Genomic DNA, 22,472 nt, shown 5'->3' with positions numbered 1-22,472 from the left:
CCTCCCTCTGATACCCCTTCGGGCTGGGCCCCTAGCCAGCTGTCTTGAGTCTGGATAGGACAGCGTGAGACAGTCTCCGCTGGGGGTCACTGATAGGGAGGTGGTCTTTTAACTCTTTTTTTTTTTTTTTTTTTGAGATGGAGTCTCGCTCTGTCGTCCAAGCTGGAGTGTAGTGGCACGATCTCAGCTCACTGCAACCTCCGTTTCCCAGGTTCAGGTGATTCTCCTGCCTCAGCCTCTCAAGTAGCTGGGATTACAGGCACCCACCACCACACTGGGCAAATTTTTGTATTTTTAGTAGAGATAGGGTTTCACCATGTTGGCCAGGCTGGTCTCAAACCCCTGACCTCAAGTGATCTGCCTGACCTGGCCTCCCAAAGTTGGGATTACAGGCATGAGCCACCAAGCCCGTCTGTTAACTCTCTCTCAATTCCAGGCAGAGGGACCCAGGGTCCACCGTAGTGGGTTTTTGTTTGTTTGTGTGTTTTGTTTTGTTTTGTTTTTGAGATGGAGTCTCACTCTGTCGCCCAAACTGGAGGGCAGTGGCAAGATCTCAGCTCACTGCAACCTCCACCTCCCGGGTTCAAGTGATTCTCCTGCTTCAGCCTCCCGAGTAGCTGGGATTACAGGCCCCCCGCCACCATGCCCTGCTAATTTTTGCGTTTTTGGTAGAGACAGGGTTTTGCCACATTGGCCAGGCTGGTCTTTAACTCCTGACCTCAAGTGATCTGCCTGCCTCAGCCTCCCAAAGTGCTGGGATTATAGGTGTGAGCCACTGCGCCCAGCCTGTTCATTCAAGACAGGGTCTCACTCTATTGTCCAGGCCAGAGTGCAGTGGTGCGATCACAGCTCACTGCAGCCTTAAACTCCTGGGCTCAGGTGATCCTCCTGCCTCAGCCTCCCAAGTAGCTGGGGCTAGAGGTACATGCCACCACCCCTGGCTAATCTTTTTTTAATTTTTAGTAGAGATGGAGTCTCACTATGTTGCCCCAGCTGGCCTGGAACTCCTGGGCTCAAGTAATCCTGCCTCAGCCTCCCAAAGTGCTAGGATTCTAGGTATGAGCCATGGCACCCAGCCTATCACAGTAGTGTAACCTAAAGGGGCTGGCTCCCCTGGGCAGACTTCACCTGGGACACCGAGGCATTTGACTGAATCTGTTTCTGTCTATACCTGGAGGGGCTCTGGTGGCTGGTGGGGGTGCAGGCAGCATGGAGGAGGGGCTCTCAGAGATGAGGGGCTCAAGGGCTTGCTTGGGAGGGAGCACGACCAAAACCACATATCTGGCCCTGAAATGCATGTGTGGATTTTCCTGGGTTATTAGAAGATGGGGGCACCTCAAAGTACAAGCCAGGACAGCAATCAAGGGACAGGCTCGGGGTAATCCCATGGGGCAGAAGCTGAGCAGGGCCCTGGGCTCCCAGTATAAATTTCCTGTCCCGGCAGGGGCACCATTCAGGCCAGGGTGGGCTCCAGACCGCATTTATTCACCTCCAAAGAGCCGAGCGCCCTCTGTGGGCAGGGCCTGCAGGCCAGGAGCCGTGGTCACATTAGAGGGCCCGGGAGCGGAGCGCGGCCCAAGGCGGCGTGCGCAGCGGCCGTGGACAGAGTGCAGCGGGCAAGTCACTGAGCCTCAGTTTCTCCATTTAGAAAATCGCGGCGGCTGGGCGGACTGTATGGCACGCAGCGGGCTCTCAGGCATGACTACTCATCCCTCTGGCTTGGCGGAAGGAGGCCTAGAGTACTGACCTCCACCGACCCCGCTACGCGGCATCTGCTACCGCCTTGGAGATAGGAGGGGCAGCGAATAGGAGTGCGCATGCGCACTGTCCGTGAGGCGGCCCGGCTGCGGCTCCCTGGCGCTCCCGAGTGGCGACGACGGGAACCCCCGGCCTTGTACACAGATGGACACTTGGGGTTCTTCTGCACAGAGGGTCCTTCCAGGTGATGGAGGCTCCTGGGTCCCGGAGAGCCTCCTGGGATGGCAGTCTAAGGGCGTGACAGACCCCCGACAGCAACAGGTCACATCTGGACACGTGGTCGTCTAAGGTCTAGAGAAGGCAGCTCCCCAAGGTCAGGACCAGCTATGCCTGAAACTCCAAGTCTAACACTGTATGTGGCATACAGCAGGTGCTTAATAAATGCTTGAGAGGGTGGATAAGGGCGAGAGCCATCCGTATGCGCAAGAGGGTTGGAGGTGGTGGCCAGAATTGGTAGTCAGATGACCATGGAGAGTCCCACTCTCAGAAAGGTGCTGTGCCCAGGGGCAGTAGGGACGCCTCTGAATCCTTACCCTGCCCAGCCACTGATGGGTGGGACAGGGGACAGAGGGCGGCTCAGGTCGCATAGGCCCCGGGGTGAGCCCAGCTTCCTGCACCAGGCAAAGCACGGTCCCCTGCAGGCCTCCTCCTGGGGTCTGGAAGCTTGCGGTCAGGGGGGCCTGTCCACACAGCCTCCAGCCTTCCTCGAAGGAGGTCAGGTGAGACAGAGGTGGGGATGGAGGTGAGGACTGGGTGTCCAGTCTGCCCATGACCCTCCCCTAAACCCTCCTGAGTGCAACTTACAGATGTTTGGAGAGGGAGAGAAACCGGAAAGGCAGAGGCAGGGGGGCTGGTGCTGGGATTTCAGGCAGGGTAGGGGGTGTGCTGGCCGGCGGGGAAAGGCAAGCAGCCCTGAGGGGGCCTGTGGGTGCAGAAGCTGGGACAGAGCACCATGCACTCGCTCCCTGCGCCCCACCTCCCCTAGCCCCATGCACAGAGGCCAGGCCCCAGGGGGAGGGCTGGGGAGGCTGAGGAGGGGTCCTGGCCAGGCTCGCAGCCCACTGGCAGTGTGGCAGCCTCGCTGGGTGGGATGTGGTGGGTCATGTAGCGCTTCCCCATGAAGGAGCCGATCCGCAGCTGCTCCGGCAGGGCCTCCTCCATTACCACAGGCTGGAGCTGGGCGGGGAGAGGAGGAGGAACAGATGTATGTCCCTGCCATGTGGGGCGGGTGCTGGGTCAGGGCCTGTTCTCTCTCCCTGCTCCCTCACCTGCAGTCTCTCTCTCTCTTTTTTTTTTTTTTCTTTTTTTTTTTTTTTTTTTTTTTTTGGGGGCAGTCTCGCTCTGTCGCCCAGGCTGGAATGCAGTGGCCAGTCTCGGCTCCACTGCAAGCTCCGCTCCCGGGTTCCAGCCATTCTCCTGCCTCAGCCTCGAGTAGCTGGGACCACGAAGCGCCACCTCGCCCGGCTAATTTTTGTGTTTTTAGTAGAGACGGGGTTTCGCCGTGTTAGCCAGGATGGTCTCGATCTCCTGACCTTGTGATCCGCCCGCCTCGGCCTCCCAAAGTGCTGGGATTACAGGCTTGAGCCACCGCGCCCGGCCTTTTTCTTCTTTTTTTGAGATGGAGTCTGGCTCTGTCACCCAGGCTGGAGTGCAGTGGTACAGTCTCGGCTCACTGCAAGCTCCGTCTCCCGAGTTCAAGCGATTCCCCTGCCTTAGCCTCCCAAGTTGCTGGGATGACAGGCTGGCGCCACCACAAACGGCTAATTTTTGTATTTTTAGTAGAGACGGGGTTTCACCATGTTGCCCAGGCTGGTCTTGAACTTTTGGCCTCCCGTGATCCTTCTACCCTGGCCTCCCAAAGTGCTGGGATTACAGGCATGAGCCACTGCACCCGGCCTCACCCGCAGTCTCTGATCCCTCCTTCCTCCTTTCTAGAACCAATTGTAGGACCACCTCTCCAGGTGGCCACCCTGACTACCCTGGCATCAGCTTACTAAACCACCAGAGGATCCACAGAGAGCAGGTGAGGCCTGGGAGGAGAAGGGCCTTGGCTGAGGACACACTGAAAGACAGGGCCTGAGCAAGGCAGGCCCTCCTGAACCTGTCCCCAGAGGGGCTGCTGGCCCCCATCACTGACCCCCAAGGTGGGAGATACTCAGGGTGGGAATTCCCTGCACAGGCCCTGGGAGGGGCACTGCCCAGCTCGAAAGCATAGCATCGGGCTGGGCAAGGTGGCTCATGCCTGTAATCCTAACACTTTGGGAGGCCGAGACAGGAGGATCGTTTGAGCCCAGCAGTTCCAGACCAGCTTGGGCAACATAGCAAGTCCCTGTCTCTAAACCCCATGGCATGCCTGGAGGGCTTCCAGACACTGGGACCAGTTCAATGGAAGGGGTTCTGGGTGAGAGAGGGGCCCGAGGGGGTGTCCCCACTCACAAGCGTGCGGTAGAGGCTGCCAAGAAGGCCAAGAGCAGGAGGCCGGTCAGAGAAGAGAGGATGGAGGTAATGACGATCATGCTGCCACTTCGCCGCCCTGGCCAGGTGTCGATGGATCCAGGGGTCTTCCCTGAACACACACCAGCTGCTCAGAGGCTGCCCCTCGACCCCAGGGCTGGCTGTCACCTCCTCCCTTTCTCCCTCCCCACCCATGCTCGCCTAGCCTCAAGGCCTGGCTTTCTCATATCCCGAGGCACCCCCCTGAGCCCAACCCCCTGTCCCAATTCCTCTGTGCTCTTCCAGCCCGGACCACGGCCTCCGCCCTGCTCCTACCTTCTAGGTTGCTCCCACCCACGTGCTTATCCACCGCCCTGCTCCCTGGAGCCCAGCAGTCAAGGCCTTCAGATGACAAGACTTCCACCCCACACCCCCTGACCTCTGAAGCCATCTCCCAGGAGACCCCCACCCAACACCCGGGCCGCGGCACTAGAAACTTCTTGGGCCTGGTACATTCACACTCGCCCCTTGGGGTCTGCTCAGAACTCAAGCTGGCTGCCTCCCCAGCCAGCCCCGACCTGACTCTGACCCCCTCCACACCCTCTTCCTCCCTCCCAGCAGGGGCTGACACAGCCTGACTCCCTATAGCAGTGGGGAGGCTGTCTCTGCCCACAGTGTGGCTGGACCCCAAGAGTTGGCAAACGCTTGCTGATGGGCTGAGATGGTGCCCCTGCCAACGGGGCTGGCTCAGTGCCCCACGTCCCCAGCATGAGGATCTGTTGGGGGTTGGGCCTGACTTGGATGTGGCCTCCAGGCCCCCAGCCCTGTGGGAGCAGGGGTGCGCCCAGCTCAGCAGAGGGTGATGAGGTGGCCCAGAGAGATGGGTGAGTCCACTGGGGGCAAACAGAAGCCAGGGCGCCCCTCCTGCCCAGCGCTACCTTGGTGGAGAGTGATGGGGTCTGACCACTTGGTCTCGGCCCTGGGTGAGCCCCCGGCGTCCATCAGGAGGAACTTCACTCTGGGGACGGGAGGTGGTGGGGGAGGAGGGGAGAGACTCAGAGGCCGGGACCACCCCGGGCAGGGCCAGGTCCCCCAGCAGCTCCTCTGGGCCCCTCCCACGGATGTGGAGTGGGGGTGCCAGTCAAGAGCAGCAGCCGGTGGCCTGGCCCTGCTCTGAGAATCCCCTGAGATGTCTCCAGCCACTTGGCCTGAGCCACCATCCCCCATCCCCCTGAGCAGTTGCTCTCCAGACATCAGACCCGGGCAGGGATGGTTTAGGGGCCCCAGTTCCTAAATGCCACAAGTCCAAAGTGCAGGTGAAGGTGGCTTAGCAAGGCACATGGGCAGGGGTCCCAGGCCTCCCAGAGGGGCAGCAGTAGCCGGAGGGCGGGGGGCTCAGTCACCAGCAGCCCAAGGACCGAGGGCACTAGGAGCCCCGCAGAGGGGCTCGGTTTGTGTCTTTGCAGGGCTGGGAGCTCTGGAAGGTCTGGGCAGTGGGGAAGGACCTGGCAGGTTGGCACTGAAAAGAGTGGCTGCGGGGGACAGGGCGGGGCGTGGAGCTGGAAGCTGAGCCAGGGTGTGGCGGCGGGGAGGGCAGAGGGTGGACCTGGAGAGTGGGTGAGAGGGCAGACGGGGGCTGGGTAGAGCGGGGTGCTGTTCCAGCTTCTCCACGCCCTGCCTTCCCAGCTCCCCCCGGGCCTGGTCTTCCTGAGGCCACCCCACCTCGTCCTGTGCCCAGACAGTCCTGACCTGGACACACAGCCTGCTTCCCCATCCCGGCTCCACCCCGACCTTGGCAGGCCACTTGACCTCCTGTGCCTCAGTTTCCTCATCTGTAAGAGCGGGTGGGAGCCACCTCTCTTGCTCCCTGCCTCATATCCACAAGACTGGGTCTGAACTCGGCCCCCGAGTTTCCTGCCAGATCTGCCCGTGGTGGGGGCCAGGGGCCTAGACTTTGGGGAAGCTGCCCCCTCCCACCTTGACTAAGATCCCGCCTCCCCGAGGTGCCCACCCGCTCCTCCTGGGCCTTGCCCGGCCCCAGCTGAGGTGAGCACTGTTGCTGACTGTACAGTGGAAGGAGCTCGGGCTTGCAAAGGGGAGGACAGGGGCCAGAGGACCCCTGGGAATATGGTAGAGAGAGCATCCTTGGTCCCAGCAACGCCTCCTCCCCAAGCACAGCCCCAGTCCCAGGGCCCCGGTGGTGGGGGTACCACCCACCGATACGGTCCAGGGCCAGGGAGGGGCGTGTTGCAGAAGGGCCGCTGATGGCAACCGTGGTCATGGCCCACCCGCAGCACGGGGGCACCTCCGCTGCCCACCAGGGGGTCGTCACAGGGCAGCCGGTCCAGAGACAGGGGCAGGGTCATGTAGTGGCCGTCGGTCAGCAGCTGTGGGGAGGCCGGGATGTCAGCCAGTGTCTCTGGGTTCTGGAAGCTCCTGGAGGCTGCAATATGAGAGAATAGATGGGGGTAGGAGGGGAGAGACCAGCTTTGTGCTTATGAGCCAGGGTAATGTGTTCACCCACCCTCCAGCCCTGACCCCCCATGCCACCTCCTCCCTCAGGACCCCCAGAGATAGTCCAGATCCACAGTCTACTTTGTTACCCCTGAAGGAGAGCTTCCCTCTGGCCTTCTGTCCTCACCCAGAGCCAGGAGTGGGGAGCAGCGGGCGGTCCCAACCTTCCCAGCCCCAGCCCCATCGCAGTGCACAGGCCCTGCCCCCCACGAAGCCACATCCTGCCAGGTCGCAGCCTCGGTTTTCTGTCCAAAGGAAGAACTACTTGGATTCAGAGAAAGGGCTGCAGAGCTGTTGACAAACCCGCCACTTAGACAACTCCCGGGATTTGGTGCTCACTATGTGTGTATTTTTCAATACACATATCACCCCTTTGGATAAAGCCCCATTCATCCACACCTATCTCCCAAAGGCCCCACAAGGGCTCAGTCATTGAAGGCGCTTGCTGGTGAGGGGCTCCTAGGGCCCACCACTCTCCTCGGCCGCCACCGTCACCCAGGCCCCACAGCTGTCCCCGCACCATTGCTGAAGGCCACCACGAGCCAGACGGTGTCGCTGGCGCTGGCATGCCTGTCGAAGACACAGCGCGGCTGCTCCAGGGAGAAGGTGGTGGCTGTGACCTTCCCTTCCAGGTCCCAGGCTGTTATCTGCGGCGTGTAGGGCACCAGCTCTGTGGCCACGGGGGACAGAAGGTGAGCCGCGGAGACGGGCTTGGGGGTCCCTGGGGCTGCCTCTCCCAGTCGGAGGCGGGTGGGCGCCCAGGGTCCAATCACTCCCGCAGGGCCCCCAGTCCCTTGGGTCTGGCTGGACGCGTCCATCCAGGACCCCCACTCACCCAGGCTCAGGCTGGGCCGGAGACAGTTCAGTGCCATGAGGAGCATGTGCAGCTCTAGGAGAGGCTGCCCCTGGGGGAGACCCATGACAGGTGCCAGCACCCAGGAGGCTCAGGGGCTGGTCTGGCTGCCTTGGGCTGCACCCCACCCCCAGCAGCTTGGCCCTGGAGAAGCTGGTTAATCAGGCTGCCCCAGGGGCTGGAAAGACCTGCAAATGTAAGCGCACCCCACCCCCTTCCTCCCAGTCCAGCCCCCAGCAGGGAGGAGCTGGGGGCGGTTCTGGAGGGAGGCAGGCCAGTGCCCAGCCCCACTGCCAGGGCCGAGGGAGAGGGACCACTGGATCCCCGGATGCCAGCCAGGCCTTCCCGGAGCCTGGATTGGGGCCCCTCCCAGTCTCTCGGCCCTGGGGAGGAGGGTCTGGCTTTTGGAAACTTGGGCTCAGGACCACATGCTTGAGATTCCTGCGCCCCAGGTGCCAGGAGCCTCCCTCTGGCCGTCTGTCCCCACCCAGAGTCAGAAGTGGGGAGTAGCAGGCACCCTCAACCTGCCCAGCCCCAGCCCCATCACAGCGCGCTGACCCTGCCCCCGACGAGGCCACATCCTCCCAGGTCACATCCTTGATTCCCCATCCAAAGGAAGAAGAACTTGGATTCAGAGAAAGGGCTGCAGAGCCCTTGACAGTTGACAAACCCGCCACTTACACTACTCCTGGGACTTGGCGCCATGTGTGTATTTTTCACATATATAACCACATACCTTCACAGCTCAGTGGCTTAAATAGATATATGTCACCCAGGGAGGGCAGTGGTGAGAGCACAGCTAACTGGAGCCTCAAACTCCCAGGTTCAAGTAATCCTCCAACCTCAGTCTCCCAGTAGCTGGAACCACAGGCATGCAACACCATGCCCTGGCTAATTTATTTATTATTTTTTAAAATTTTATTTAATTAATTTTTTTTAAGATGGAGTCTCCCCTGTCGCCCAGGCTGGAGTGCAGTGGTGTGATCTGGGCTCACTGCAACCTCTGCCTCCCGGGTTCAAGCGATTCTCCTGCCTCAGCCTCTCGAGTAGCGGGAATACAGGCACATGCCACCAGGCCCAGCTAACTTTTGTATTTTAGTAGAGACAGGGTTTCACCATGTTGGCTTGGCTGCTCTCAAACTCCTGATCTCAAGTGATCCGCCTGCCTCAGCCTCCCAAAGTGCTGGGATTACAGGCGTGTGCCACCGTGCCTGGCACCCCCGCCAATTTTTTTTTTTTTTTTTTGGGACGGAGTTTTCACTCTTGTTGCCCAGGCTGGCTGGAGTACAATGGCCCGGTCTTGGCTCACTGCAACCTCCGCCTCCTGGGTTCAAGCGATTCTCCTGCCTCAGCCTCCTGAGTAGCTGTGATTATAGGCATGTGCCGCCACATCTGGCTAATTTTGTATTTTTAGTAGAGATAGGGTTTCTCCATGTTGGTCAGGCTGGTCTCGAACTCCCGACAGAGTCTCACCCTGTCGCCCGACTATTTTTTTTGTATTTTTAGTACAGATGGGGTTTCACTGTGTTAGCCAGGATGGTCTTGATCTGACCTCGCGATCTGCCCGCCTCGGCCTCCCAAAGTGCTGGGATTACAGGTATGAACCACTGCGCCCGGCCTGTGTCTGTCTTCTTTTACTTTTTCAAGGTTCCTCCTTTTTTTTTTTTTAGTGGTTTGGAGTCGGACTCTCGCTCTGTCCCCCAGGCTGGAGTGCGTGGCCGGATCTCAGCTCACTGCAAGCTCCACCTCCCGGGTTTACGCCATTCTCCTGCCTCAGCCTCCCGAGTAGTTGGGACTACAGGCGCCCGCCACCTCGCCCGGCTAAGTTTTCGTATTTTTTAGTAGAGACGGGGTTTCATCGTGTTAGCCAGGATGGTCTCGATCTCCTGACCTCGTGATCCGCCCGTCTCGGCCTCCCAAAGTGCTGGGATTACAGGCTTGAGCCACCGCGCCCGGCCTCAAGGTTCCTCCTTGACTGTGAGTGCTTCATTCCTTTTCACAGTTGAGTAATATTCCATCCTGTGAACGTGTCGTGCTTTGATTCATCAGTGGATGCGTAATTTGGTTTTTTCCTCTTTGGGGCTATTGTCAATAATGCTGCCATGAGCATCTGTGTGCAGGCTTCTGTGGGGACATTGTCAATGCTCTTGAGTACGTACCTAGGAGCGGAACTGCGGTCACACGCTAATGCTCCTTTCAGAGGTTCCGTTTGCCGAAGTGGCTGCATTTTACATTCCCAGTAGCAGTGGATGAGGGTCTCCTTTCTTGACATCCTCTCCAACATTGCTTTATTTTTGTTTCAGTATAGCCATCATAATGGGTGTAGTGTGGCATCTCATGGTTTTTATATTTTATTTTTGAGACGGTGTCTTTTTCTGTTGCCAGGCTGGAGTACGGTGTGGCATGATCTCGGCTCACTGCAACCTCCGCCTCTCGGGTTCAAGCAGTTCTCCCGCTTCAGCCTCCCGAGTAGCTGGGATTACAGGTGCTATCGCCACACCCAGCTAATTTTTTTATATTTTTGGTAGAGACACAGTTTCATCATGTTGTCCAGGCTGGTCTTGAACTCCTGACCTCAAGCGATCCACCCACCTTGGCCTCCCAAAGTGCTAGGATTACAGGCGTGATTCACTGTGCCCAACCTGGCCCTTTATCTTCTTCAGAGGAACATCTATTCTAGTTCTTTGCCCATTTTTAAATTGGGTTGTCTTTTTGTTGAGGTTTTCTCATTTTTTGTTTGTTTTTGTTTTTGAGACAGGGTCCAGGCTGGAGTGCAGAGGCATAATCTCGGCTCACTGCAACCTCTGCCTTCTGGGTTCAAGCAATTCTCCTGCCTTAGCCTCCAAGCAGCTGGAAGATTAGGTGCCCACCAACACGCCCAGCTAATTTTTGTATTTTTAGTAGAGACGGGGTTTCACCATGTTGGCCAGGATGGTCTCGAACTCCTGACCTCAGGTGATCCGCCTACCTTGGCCTTACAAAGTGCTGGGACTACAGGCATAGGCCACTGCACCCAACCTATTGCTGAGTTCTAAGGGTTCTTTATATATTCTGGATACTAGATCCTTATCAGGAATGCGATTTGAAAATATTTTCTCCCATCCTCATCCTCAGAATCCTTTCAAGGAGAAGCATCCAAGGCTCAGGCACCCACCCCAACTCCTGCACTCACAGGCAGTGTGAGTACAGAGTCTCAAATGTGGAACCAGGCCAGGCACAGTGGTTCACGCCTGTAATCCCAGCACTTTGGTAGGCCAAGGTGGGAGGATCACCTGAGGTTAGGAGTTCAAGACCAGCCTGGCCAACACGGTGAAACCCTGTTTCTACTAAAAATACAAAAATTAGCTGGGCGTGGTGGTGGGTGTCTGTAGTCTCAGCTACTCAGGAGGTTGAGGCAGGAGAATCGCTTGAACCCGGAAGGTGGAGGTTGCAGTGAGCCGCGATCACGCCACTGCGCTCCAGCCTGAGCGACAGAGCGAGGTTCCGTCTCAAGAGCAACCAACCAATCAAATGTGGAACCAAACAAGTTTGGGGTCCAGCTACGCTGGGGTCTTCTAGGGAGGCCTCAGTACCCTTTTTTCCCTGGACCATGTTACCATTAGGCATAGTGCCCTGGGCCCACACTGTTTATAAGAGCCCACATACATTTTTTTTTTTTTTGAGACAAAGTCTCGCTCTGTCACCCAGGCTGGAATGCAGTGGTCGGATCTCAGCTCACTGCAAGCTCCGCCTCCCGGGTTCACACTATTCTCCTGCCTCAGCCTCCCGAGCAGCTGGGACTACAGGCGCCTGCCACCACGCCCGGCTAATTTTTTGTATCTTTTAGTAGAGATGGGGTTTCACCGTGTTAGCCAGGATGATCTCGATCTCCTGACCTCGTGATCCACCCGCCTCAGCCTCCCAAAGTGCTGGGATTACAGGCGTGAGCCACCTCGCCCGGCCGAGCCCACATACATTTTTAATTTCTGTTAAAATCAGAAGGGAGAAAAATGAACCTTTAGGTGAGAGAAAATCCTCTAGTATACATTAATATATTCATCTTTATACCAACATGTTGTAAAATAGATTTTTTAACAGAGAAAGGGGCTCGCCAAGGCCAAAGTGCCTCTGCTTCCCACAGCCAGGAACGAGGTGGCCCTGCCGTCCCTCTCTGGTCCCAGGCCCAAAGTCCTCCTCCCGGACAGGCAGCACGATCTTGACTGGGGATATCTGATCCAAATTCCAAGAGGGTCAACAATTAGAACTTTTACAATGGTGTCAGATCAACCCTGGCCTGGATTCCACCTACCTAGCCAAGCATTCAATCTGTCTTTTTATTATTGTTATTTTACAGACGGGATCTTGCTCTGTTGCCCTGGCTGCAGTGCAGTGGTGCAATCAGAGCTCACTGCAGCCTTGAACTCCTGGGTTCAAGCCATCCTCCCACCTCAGCCTTCCGACAGCTGGGACTACAGGCAGGTGCCAGCATGCCCGGCTTATTTTTTTTTTTTTGAGACAGAGTCTCGCTCTGTGGCTCAGGCTGGAGTGCAGTGGCATGATCTTGGCTCACTGCAACCTCCACCTGCTGGGTTCAAGCGATTCTCCTGCCTCAGCCTCCTGAGTAGCTGGGATTACAGGAGCACGCCACCACGCCTTTTTGTATTTTTAGTAGAGACGGTGTTTTGCCATGTTGGCCAGGCTGGTCTCAAATTCCTGACCTCAGGTGATCCACCTGTCTCGGCCTCCCAAACTGCTAGGATTAGAAGCGTGACCCACAGCACCCAGCCTAACTTTTTTTTAGAGATGAGGTCTTGCAATTTTGCTCAGGCTGGTCTCAAACTTCTGGACTAAAGTGAGCCTCCTGTCTTGACCTCCTGAGCAGCTGGGATAACAGGCATGCGTCACCATCTCTGGTTCAAGTCATTGCACCTTTGAACCTGTGTCCACATCAGTAAAACAGACAGCAGCTCCAATCCTAAGTGAATGGCATTTTGTGAACCACAACCCCAGGGCCACAAAGGTGACAGCTGGTGCTCTGGGGTGACAGCCCCTGGCACAGCAGGGTGATCAGTGTGGGGCATGTGGAGGCGGCATAGTCCAGTACCATAGGCTTCTCCACGCCTCGCTGTGGCCTGTTCTTCAGTAATCAAATGGGAGCTGATGAGCCCATGGGATCTCCTCCTGCTCTGATGCAGGAAGTGTGGGGATGCAGGAAGTGTGGGGGGGCACGCGTGCACACACACACACGTGCACACACACGTACTCATGGACACACCCAGGACCTGCTGACTTTGGCTATAGAACATTTATTGCAAACAAAATTGAGGTAAAAGAAGCTGACCCAGAACCCACGCCCGTCCAGGCTGGGGAAGTCTCTAGTTGCCCCACGCCAGGCCCCGAGCACCGCAGGCCCGAAGCAGCCCCTAGAGGACAGACGGGCCCTGCGCACTGAGGTAGCTGCATCTTAAGCCCCCATGAGTACAACTGCCCAGGGCTGCCCAATTCCTGGAGGGGAGGAAGGAGAGGCAGGCGGGGGGAGCCCCGGCTTCAGGTGGGGCACACCCCACACCCCCAAAAAACCTCCCAGCCTCTCGGGCTGGGCACTTCCTGCCTGGCCACCCAGCCAGCCATGGGGCAGCGGGGTGGCCACCAGAGGCGGGTGTGCTAGGGCACAAGGTCACTGCTGCTCCAGACAGTCCTCGGTCACCCCCTGGGCGGCCAGCTCAGCCAGCACGTTCTGCAGGTAGTTGGGGTCGGGGTAGCCATGGCCCGTAACGTTGCGGTCCATCTCTGTCTTGTGGTGGATCTCGTTCCACACCACAGTGTCCGTCTCACCCGTGGTGCTGGACGTGCCCACTGTAAAGATGAGCCGCCTCTTCCAGGCCACCTTCAGGAGCTCTAGGACCTGCCCGGGGAGGAGGAGGGGGAAGAGGAAGGAGGGAACGCAGAGTGAGAGGGGCTCAGTGAGCAGGCACAGGCTGGCACCATGTTCTTCCCATCCCAGCCCCTCCCGGGTGACCTCATCCACTCCCTGGCACTCACCCCATCTGCAGGGACCCCAAAACTGCCCACTGGACAGTACGTTAGGATCCCACAGAAGCCTGGGCTCCAGCCCACCCTGCCTCGGTGCCGGGCACTGCCATCGTTTGGTCCTGATGCCCAGGCACCATGCTCGAGTCCTCCCCGCTTCCAGAGCCAGTGCTGGACGAGCGCCTGCCCATCCGGCCTCCCTGCCCTCTCCTCACCTCCAGCTCCGCCACCTCGAGCCCATTCTCACATGGCCAGAGGAGCTTTTCCAAAGCTCCATCAGCAGCTCCACCTCCGTGGCTTCCCTGGGGGCTCAGAACCAGCTCTACCCCTGGGGCTGGCCTGGGGGGTGGCCCTGCCTTCACACCCTCACCACGGGCTCCCACCCTCCTCACCAGCTGTCCTGCCTGCCTGGAAGGCTCATCCCCAGCCTTCTCTGCAGTCGCAAAGTCCCTATTCAGGTCTCAGGGCAGACACGACTGCTCCAGCCTTCCTTGGTCACCTGGTCTAACACAGCCCCCGGTCCCTCCCTGTCACACTCTGATTCTCAGGAGCTCCTGACCCCACCCAGCAGGGTGCTGGAAGGCGATGGCCTCTCCTCCTCCCTCGAGGCTCGGTGAGGTCCAGGCTGCCCTCCCTGTACCTACAGTAGGTCCCCAGAAAAGAGCAGCAGACACCCAGCCCGGCCTCAGCCTCTGTCCTCCACTGCAGTAGTAGAGCCCAGTGTGGCGTCTGGCCTCCCGCTGCGTGGTCAGGGCCCTGTTCACCCCCGGGGCGCGTAGTGGCACTTACCTTGCGGCCCTGGGCATTGTCTGGAAGGTAGCACTGGCGGGGAAACCCTCTGGCAGTGAACGGCTTTCCGGGATTGGGGTGCTCAGGGCCCTGCAGGAGGAACACACACCAGGATAGGGTGCTCCAAGAGCCTGCACAGGGACAGGCCCCTGCACTGCTCCAGCCTCTCCCCGGTTCCGAGATGCCAACCCCGAATGTTCCTAATTCCCCTGTGAGCTGCGGAGAAGTGGAGGGAAACCAGGGAAAGGCTCACGGTTCAATAAGACAAAAAGACCACTCCATCCACCACAGGTGGACCTTGACTGGTACCCACTGCCCCGTTATCTTCCCACCCTGCCCCAGACCCTGCCATCCACCCTCTGCCCAAGACGGGAGACTGAAAGGGCCAGGGCCCGTCTGGTTCTCCTCAGGGATTCTGGGGCCTTGTGCCTGGGCTCCTGACACCCACACACCTGGCCCCGCCACTCCCAACCCAAGGTTCCTCGATGCACACCCTGCTGTGGCCCTGCTTCTCCAGCCCCTCTGCAGGGTTCCTCCCACTGAACTGCCTGACCTTCTGTCCAGAACAAGTCTAGCTAAGATGGCTCCTCCTCCAGGAAGGCTTCCCTGGTTCGGGAAAGAGTGGAGGGCCAGCTCTCTGCTGCCACGGCCCTAAGAGCTTGCCCCAAGTCCCGGCACTGCCTCCCCATTCCTGGCCCTCCATGGCCCTGGCCTTAGGGGACCTGGGGGCCTGAGCTTGGCCACATGGGCATCCTCAGCCTTGATCCAGGGGCAGACTGCTGGGACGTGGGTGGGGGGTGAAGAGGACTGGCCGGGAGTGGGGACTCCAGGAAGGCCCCTCACCTGGATGCCATGGGGAATGTTGTAAACTATGAGGATGGTCCCGCAGTCCTCGTGGCCGGGGAGCGACATCTGGAACCGTAATACCTCCATCTTTCCCTGGGGCTGGGTCCCCGTCTTCTCTCCATAGATGGTTTTGCAGGAGGGACACTGCAGACTTCCATCCTGAGAGAGGCAGACGCGACCCACTGAGCTGGCTGTCTGAGAGCACCCAAGACCGTCACCTCCACCGTCAGATGGTAAAGGGCCCCGGGAACGGGCCGGCCGCCATCCCAGGGAGTTGCTGGCAGCCTCCCACCCGGAAACTGGCTTCCCACAGCTTCCCTGGAAAGCTTTGTTTTGCACCAGCAACTCATGATGCCGTTTTCGTTAAAGGAGCATGCTGTCAGGAGACAGGCGGTGAGCGGGAAAACTCGGATCCTGGGCAGAAGTCTCCACGGGTGAAGCGCGTTTGAAGTCTGACAGACAGCCCTGCAGCGCCTGATCTGCGGAGCTGGGCCCTGGCTGCCCAGGACGGCAGACTCTAGGGAAGGCCAAGCCAGGCTCTGACGTACCACATGACTTGGTTCTCTAAGCCTCCAAACTCTGCCCATCCTGCCTGAAGGCCGCTGCAGGGACAGCAGCCGGGGGTCGGCTTGGGCGTGGCTCATGTGTAGGCTGCCGTGGGACCCAGGGTCAGCCCTGCCTCATGGCCTGGCTCCCACCTCCCAGTAGGGCGACCCTGCTCTGCACCTCTCCCTCATGGGCACTGTGCTGACCGCACAGGGTCGCTGTAAGGAAGAAGGGAGACAGCGTGTGCAGCGCTGACAAGTGGCCGAGGGGGAGGCGGTGCCCTGAGGCTTGGAGAAGCCCACAATCTCCTCAGGCCTAGTTGGAGGGGTGGAGGGAACCAGCCCCATTGGTCTCCCTTTCTAAAGCGTGGGGCAGGCCTAGGAGAGTAGGGCAGGCCTGGGAGAGCCGGCCAGGCCTTTAGAAAGGTCTTCAAGCTGGCCCCACGCCCGGCACCATCTTTTGCAGAGGCCCGTCCCCGCAGCCACCCCCAGAACCCTCCCACCTCTGCAGGTGTGGACAGCTCAGGACTGTGGGGGCAGGCCACCCGCCTCCACCCCGGGCCAGTGGGGGCACCTTGTTGCCATTGCAGTACATGGCCAGCAGGCACAGCAGGTGGAAGGCGTGACTGCACTTGGTGAGGCGGCCCACAGCCAGGGGCCCGATGGCCTTGCTGTCAGTCACGTCGCTGTACCCAGATGCTGCGGACAGCTTCTCCATGCAGATGATGCAGTCCTGGAGGAGACCAAACACAGGTCATGCTCGCCAACAGTGGGCTGGGCTGACGAGGGCCAGTCTTGGAAAAAGAGGCTTTCATGTGCTGAAATGCTGGAAGTGTGGTCAAAGTCAATTCCAAGACCAGGCTCAGTGGCTCAGCCCTGTAATTCCAGCACTCTGGGAGGCCGATCACCTGAGGTCAGGAATGTGAGGCCAGCCTGGCCAACATGGGAAAACTCCATGTCTACTAAGAATACAAAAATTAGCCAGGCGTGTTGGTGGGCGCCTATAATCCCAGCTACTCGGGAGGCTGAGGCAAGACAATTGCTTGAACTCAGGAGGCAGAGGTTGCAGAGCTGAGACTGTGCCACTGCACTCCAGCCTGGGCGACAGAGTGAGACTCCATCTCAGGGAAAAAAAAAAATCGTCCATTCCACAGGCTGGAAACACAGGTGAGTCACCGGGACCTGTGCCCTTAAAGAGCTTAACAGCAGCACAGGCCTGACATGACAGCAGGAGCCACCAAATGGGGAGGATGGACAGGGCAGGATCCTGGGGGAGGCCCTCGGAGTGGGGTCGTACAAGGGAGACAGGAATTGCCAGATGGACAAGCACGGAGCGGGCACCTGGGAAGAGGGAGGAGGATGTTTTGAACGAGGAGCCAGCACATGGGCACTAAAGCTGGCAGGGGGGGAGCGGGGAGCAGGAGATGAGACAGGATCAGGGAGAGGCGGGCCCTCGGGGTTCTGGCTGCCACACTCAGGGGCTGGGGCTGTGTGCGAGTTGGGGATCCTGCTGGGGGTTCCAGGCAGGGAGTGCTCCCATGATCTGAGCTACATGCTGGCTGTGCAGACGGCAGCTTGGAGAGGAGGAGCCTGGGGTGAAACGGCCCAGTCATACCAGATGGGCACCAGAGCGGAGACAGAGCTAAGCACTGGGCAGGAGGGAATGCGGCAAGGGCTTGTTGAAGGGGTGGGACGCATGAGGAGGACTTTGAGGCTCCTGTCCAAAGCTTTACTTACCAGATTTTTTTCGTGGACTCAACTGACTGGAGAGAGACATAAGTGAAGAGTCCCTGGGTACTGGGGCTCCTGGCCTTTCACCCGTTCCCCAGTATCTGAAGGTCTCTGGGTACTGGTACTCCTGGCCATTCACCCGCCCCCCAGTATCTGAAGAGTGCCTGGGTACTGGTACTCCTAGCCATTCACCCTACCCCCCCAACAGTATCTCCAGGGTTCCCCACTAAAATCGGGGGAAAGGGGTGCCGCAGCCCCCAAAACATGGCTCAGCAGAGGTTCAGGTTCTATGGAAGAGCAACAGGAGTCTGACTGGTCCCATTCATTACAGGAAGCCAGGAGGACAGGGCTGCAGTGAGCTGTGATCACACCACTGCACTGAGCCTGGGCGACAGTGCGTGCCCCTGTCTTTAAGAATAAAAAAATTATAGGAACCTTAACCAGCTCTCCCAACAGCTGGAGGGGCAGGGCAGCCACCTGGACGAGGCCACCTCACGTCTACACCAGCATCCGCACGGTGGAGAGTGGGGCAGGCTGGCCCATCCCTTGTCTCCGGGATTCCTGCTCCCAGGACGGCCATCAGGCTACAGAGAGGCCAGGGACAGGAGAGGAGGGACTTTGCTCAGGACCACAGCTCCTTAAGCGCAAAGCTCAGATCATAACGATATGGGTCTCAGGAGGCTGGGAGATGAAACCAAAGGGGCTGGAGCAAGGTCCTGGCACTCAGAGGCACCTGGGAAGCACCCTTCAAGCGAGAAGGGGCAGATGTCCTTTCTATCTGGAGTTGTCTGCAAACAGAAACAAAGGCAGCCCAGCTCCCAAGACACAAACCTCATCTGGGGGCACTTGCAGCTCTTCCGTGTAGTTTTTTATGACCTGCTCTGGCTGTGGCTCTGGCTTCGGGGTCCCTCCTAGAAGAGAGAAGTGCATAAGCAGCATCCTGAGGAACACAGGCTGGAGAGGAGGCCAGAGGGCGACGAAGGCAAAGGAAAGGTCCAAGCTGCCAGGAGGAAATGCCAGAGGGTCCCAGACAGGGAGGCCAGTGTGCAGGACGGGAGAGCTCAGCGCCAGGTACAGAGCCCCGAGCTCCGCCGGGCAAAGCCTTACCCAGTCCCACCGTCCAGGGACCTGGCTCAGCCGCAGGAGCCCTAGAGGATGCAGAAGAGCAGAAACAGCAGCACAGTCTCCTGGGAGCCGCAACCCCACGCACATTCAGTGAGGAAATCGACACAGGCGCTACTGAGGCTGCGCGGAAGAGTCAGACCGCCGCTTCGGCACAAACTACTCCAGGGGGCGTTGCGGCAGCACGATTTGATTCAACTCGCATTACCCTGGCATGAACATCGCGGGGAGAAGGGAGTCTGGGGCCCAGCACGTACGGGCAGCTGCACACACGCCAACTGCTGCACCGATACTGTTCCGGGAAACGCCTGCCACTGACTGGGAGGGTCTGTCACGTGCCGATTAGCTCCTAAGTCCAGCCACTCTGGGGAGGGGCCGAGTCGTGGCAGGAGCCCACCCTGACGGCCTCACTCCCGTCTGTGCACACGTGCACGAAGCAGGAGGGAGAAGGGCTGCATCTCCATAAACACCAAACCCCACATCCAGTAAAGTCCCTCCTACAGACAGGAAGCTCCCCCCAGCTGGTGAGGATCGGCTCGGCCCGGGGTGTTCTCTAGGTAGCGGGGGTAGCAGAACCACAGAGGCCAGCAGCCAAGCCCGTGCGGGGGTGAAAGAGGAACGGGGAGCCCAGTGCCGCCCGTGGAGGCGCTCCTGTGAGGGGCTCCACCCCAAGGTCATGGTGGGGCTGCTGGTGGTTCCAGACTCCAGGACCAGAGGGGCTCTGGTTTGAACCCGAGCTCATGGCCATCATCAGGGGCTGCAGAGAATTCTAAGCCTGAGGGCTCACAGCTGCACCTGCCGAACTCCCCCTACACCAAAAAGGGCCAGGGAGGGGACAGTTTGGCAGGGAGGTGCCCTGGTGCGGTGGAGGCTGGAGTCAGCACGGTTTGATTCTGGTTCTCTTGCTGTGACCGAATCATGTCACCTCTGAGCCTCGGTTCCCTGATCTCAAACGGGAAAGACGAATATGTAACCAAGCTGGAATTGCTGTGATGGCATTCGCTGCTGTGCCCTGGAGGGAAGCTGCTGGCAAGACCATACCCACCAACACCCGTCCACACGCCCCACACCTCCACTCACACCCCCCACTCCTACAGACCCCACACCTACACACACACCTAATACACTCCTCAATTCACACTCCACACTCTACACATACCTCCTAAGCACAACTCTCCACTCACTCCTAATATAACCTAATACTTCCACACTCTACCTCACCTCCAATTTCCCCAACCTCTTGCCACCATACAATTCCACTTCACTCACATACCTCCTACTCTAGACTCCACAACTTGCACACACATTACCCACACCTCAATTCATTACCTATACACTCTACAATCTCTCACTCCACAATTTCTAACTCCTCTATCTATAATTTATTACTCTCTTCACTTGCTAATTTCTTTTACTTTTATAGGGACTTTGTAGCACTTTGGCATATACTCTATTACATATACTTACTCCATAATTTATATAATTTCACTACTTCTATACTCTCTTTTAATCTCCCTTTATCTACGCTTTCTATACTTTCATTTCATACTCTCATTTTGCTAGGAATTCACATCATATACATACTTACATAATTTACCCACAATTTATATACTCATAATCTTTACCATTAATACTCTCAAATTTCTCGTTTCCATACGCTTGCTACATACTTCTTAATATCACTCTTTAATTTTGTATAGATTCCTTTGTTATTAATTTACATACATAATTTCCATATACATACTCACTCCATACTCTATATCTTCTATATATATAATTTCAATTTACTCTATTACTCTCTATATAAATTTCCATAATTTTCTATACTCTCATACATCTTACTTCATACTTTCTAACTTCCCTTGCTCACATACTCTCCACTTCCACTTCATCTCTTCTTACTTCCATAGACTAATTTTACATTGGCTACCTATACACTCAATTCCACACTCACACTTCCTCTAATATTAATACCTAATCCCCACTCCATACCTCTACATATAACTAATTAACCACTAATATTAATATTACATTACACACACATTACACACACACACACAATTTCCACACATACCTCTCCTCCTAAATTCCAATTAATACCCCCTCTATTAATTTGGCTACATAACCTACACTCTACACTCTAATTTCAATACTCCATTAATTCCAACTCTCTGCCCATACCTCTAATAATTCCTCTACTTCACACATCTCTACTTTCTCTACACATAATAATTCTACAATCTCCCTACCACCCCACCTACATATCTCTCTATATTATAATATTACACTCTCTACACACTTCTACACCCCAATACATATCTCTTGTTCTACATAATTTTTATAAGTACTTTCATACACTTACACATACATACCTTAACCCCACTCTACACTCTACAATTCCCTATATTATATAACCTACACACTGCCATTATTAATTCCTAATACACTTACACTCTTTCCACACATCTCTATAATTTCCCATTACACACTTACACATTTTACACTTCTATTATTATTACCTCTCCATATACTTTCTACATCAAGTATTATACTCTCTAATAATACATCCTACAATTTCCACATTACCCCTTTCCATATAATTCTACACTGCCATTACCTCTTCCATATACTCATTAATTTCTCTCACACACGCTGGCTAATAATTCTACATTCCCACACATACACACATACATAATAATTTCCATTCTTCTACATTAATTTCATATACACTTTTACATACACTACTATTATTACATAATTCTCACATAATTCTATTATTACCTCCTATATATACATTTCATATGCTCTCTACACTTTCTCTTTCTATATACCTTTAATAATTTCATATATCTTTCATATAATTTTGGCAATTTCTTTAAATATTCCTATTATACTTCTCTTCATATTAATTTTACCTTTTCCATATACAGTTTGTATAATTTCTCTATTATTAATTTTCTATTACAATTTCTACACTTTCCATACATTTCTATTATTAATTTAATAATTTCTAATATTAATTTCTATTACATACTCTTTTAAGACTTTCATTACCTTTCCATTACAGTTTCACACTTCTCTATTATTAAAGTTTACATACATAATTTCATTACATAGAAGCCTAGCATACTTCTGTATTACATATTTACATATTAATTTGTTAATTTCATTACATACTCTATTATTACCTCTATTAATTTCTTAATATTAATTTTCTATTATACTCTATTACTTTCCATATACTCTCTTCTACATACTTACACTTTCCATATTACTTCATTATTAATTTTAATATTAATTTTCCATATACTCCTTTATTAATTTCTATACATACAGTTTATTAATTTCTATACATATTTTCATATAGTTTTATTAATTTTCGGGCCACATGTTACTCTTTCTACAGCTTCATGCCACTCTCTGGCCATACTTTCTCCACACAATTTCTCCACACACCTCTACACCTCTACAATACTTACAATTCCTCTACAATTCTTCTGGCCACACCCACAATTTCCTCTACACTTCTACACACCTTCCACACACACCACAATTTCCACACACACTCTTTCCACACATACCCTGCCACTCTCCACACATTACCCTCCACACACCTCTCCACACACCTCACACCTCTACATGCCTTCTGGCCATTACCCACTCTCCACAATACTCTTGGCCACACAGCTCACACTTTCACACCTCTGGCTACACACATACCTCTACAATTTCTCTCCACATACCACACACACACACCTCCCCACACACTCTGTTACCTCCATTGAATTTTAGAATCCCTTTCTGATTGGAACTTTCTGGACAAGTTGTTAGTAGATGCTAGCAATATGTAATTCGAATGTAGTAAGCAATAT

The 22,472-nt window shown here is 55.7% G+C and overlaps 2 protein-coding genes across 3 annotated transcripts; both read right to left on the bottom strand.

Moving 5' to 3' along the window:
* Positions 1 to 1,464: 1,464 nt before the first annotated feature.
* Positions 1,465 to 8,108, bottom strand: UPK3B (uroplakin 3B). Of its 2 annotated transcripts, XM_003895844.4 has the most exons (6): positions 7,541 to 8,108; positions 7,226 to 7,375; positions 6,409 to 6,634; positions 5,130 to 5,209; positions 4,195 to 4,324; positions 1,465 to 2,934 (listed from the first exon to the last, which is right to left on the bottom strand). In XM_003895844.4, exons 1-6 carry the CDS (start codon positions 7,623 to 7,625, stop codon positions 2,919 to 2,921), a joined length of 687 nt encoding a protein of 228 aa, XP_003895893.2. In that variant the 5' UTR covers positions 7,626 to 8,108; the 3' UTR covers positions 1,465 to 2,918. The 2 variants fall into 2 exon arrangements, with proteins under 2 accessions (XP_003895893.2, XP_009201054.2); XM_009202790.4 differs by having other exon boundaries at positions 7,226 to 7,831.
* Positions 8,109 to 12,823: 4,715 nt separating this feature from the next.
* LOC100999403 (probable E3 ubiquitin-protein ligase DTX2) lies at positions 12,824 to 19,695 on the bottom strand. The gene is made up of 5 exons (XM_031665500.1): positions 18,310 to 19,695; positions 16,322 to 16,480; positions 15,200 to 15,361; positions 14,357 to 14,446; positions 12,824 to 13,442 (listed from the first exon to the last, which is right to left on the bottom strand). Exons 1-5 carry the CDS (start codon positions 18,688 to 18,690, stop codon positions 13,215 to 13,217), a joined length of 1,020 nt encoding a protein of 339 aa, XP_031521360.1. The 5' UTR covers positions 18,691 to 19,695; the 3' UTR covers positions 12,824 to 13,214.
* Between the last annotated feature and the right edge of the window lie 2,777 nt (positions 19,696 to 22,472).

The sequence above is a fragment of the Papio anubis genome, chromosome 4, assembly GCF_008728515.1.
Source record: "Papio anubis isolate 15944 chromosome 4, Panubis1.0, whole genome shotgun sequence".
NCBI classification, from domain to species: Eukaryota; Metazoa; Chordata; class Mammalia; order Primates; family Cercopithecidae; genus Papio; species Papio anubis.
This window is presented reverse-complemented; position numbering and strand designations above follow the sequence as displayed.

Bases quoted from the DNA above. Each gene is read 5' to 3' on its own strand.
- UPK3B (XM_009202790.4), bottom strand. From the start codon at position 7,625: ATGGGTCTCCCCCAGGGGCAGCCTCTCCTAGAGCTGCACATGCTCCTC. The intron at 6,635-7,225 runs GTGCGGGGACAG...CTCATATTGCAG, and splicing joins CGTGGTGGCCTTCAGCAATG to CCTCCAGGAGCTTCCAGAAC. The intron at 5,210-6,408 runs GTGGGTGGTACC...TCCCGTCCCCAG, and splicing joins CCTGGCCCTGGACCGTATCG to AGTGAAGTTCCTCCTGATGG.
- LOC100999403 (XM_031665500.1), bottom strand. From the start codon at position 18,690: ATGTGCGTGGGGTTGCGGCTCCCAGGAGACTGTGCTGCTGTTTCTGCT. The intron at 14,447-15,199 runs GTGAGGGGCCTT...TTCCTCCTGCAG, and splicing joins ACATTCCCCATGGCATCCAG to GGCCCTGAGCACCCCAATCC. The intron at 13,443-14,356 runs GTAAGTGCCACT...CTCCCCGGGCAG, and splicing joins ACAATGCCCAGGGCCGCAAG to GTCCTAGAGCTCCTGAAGGT.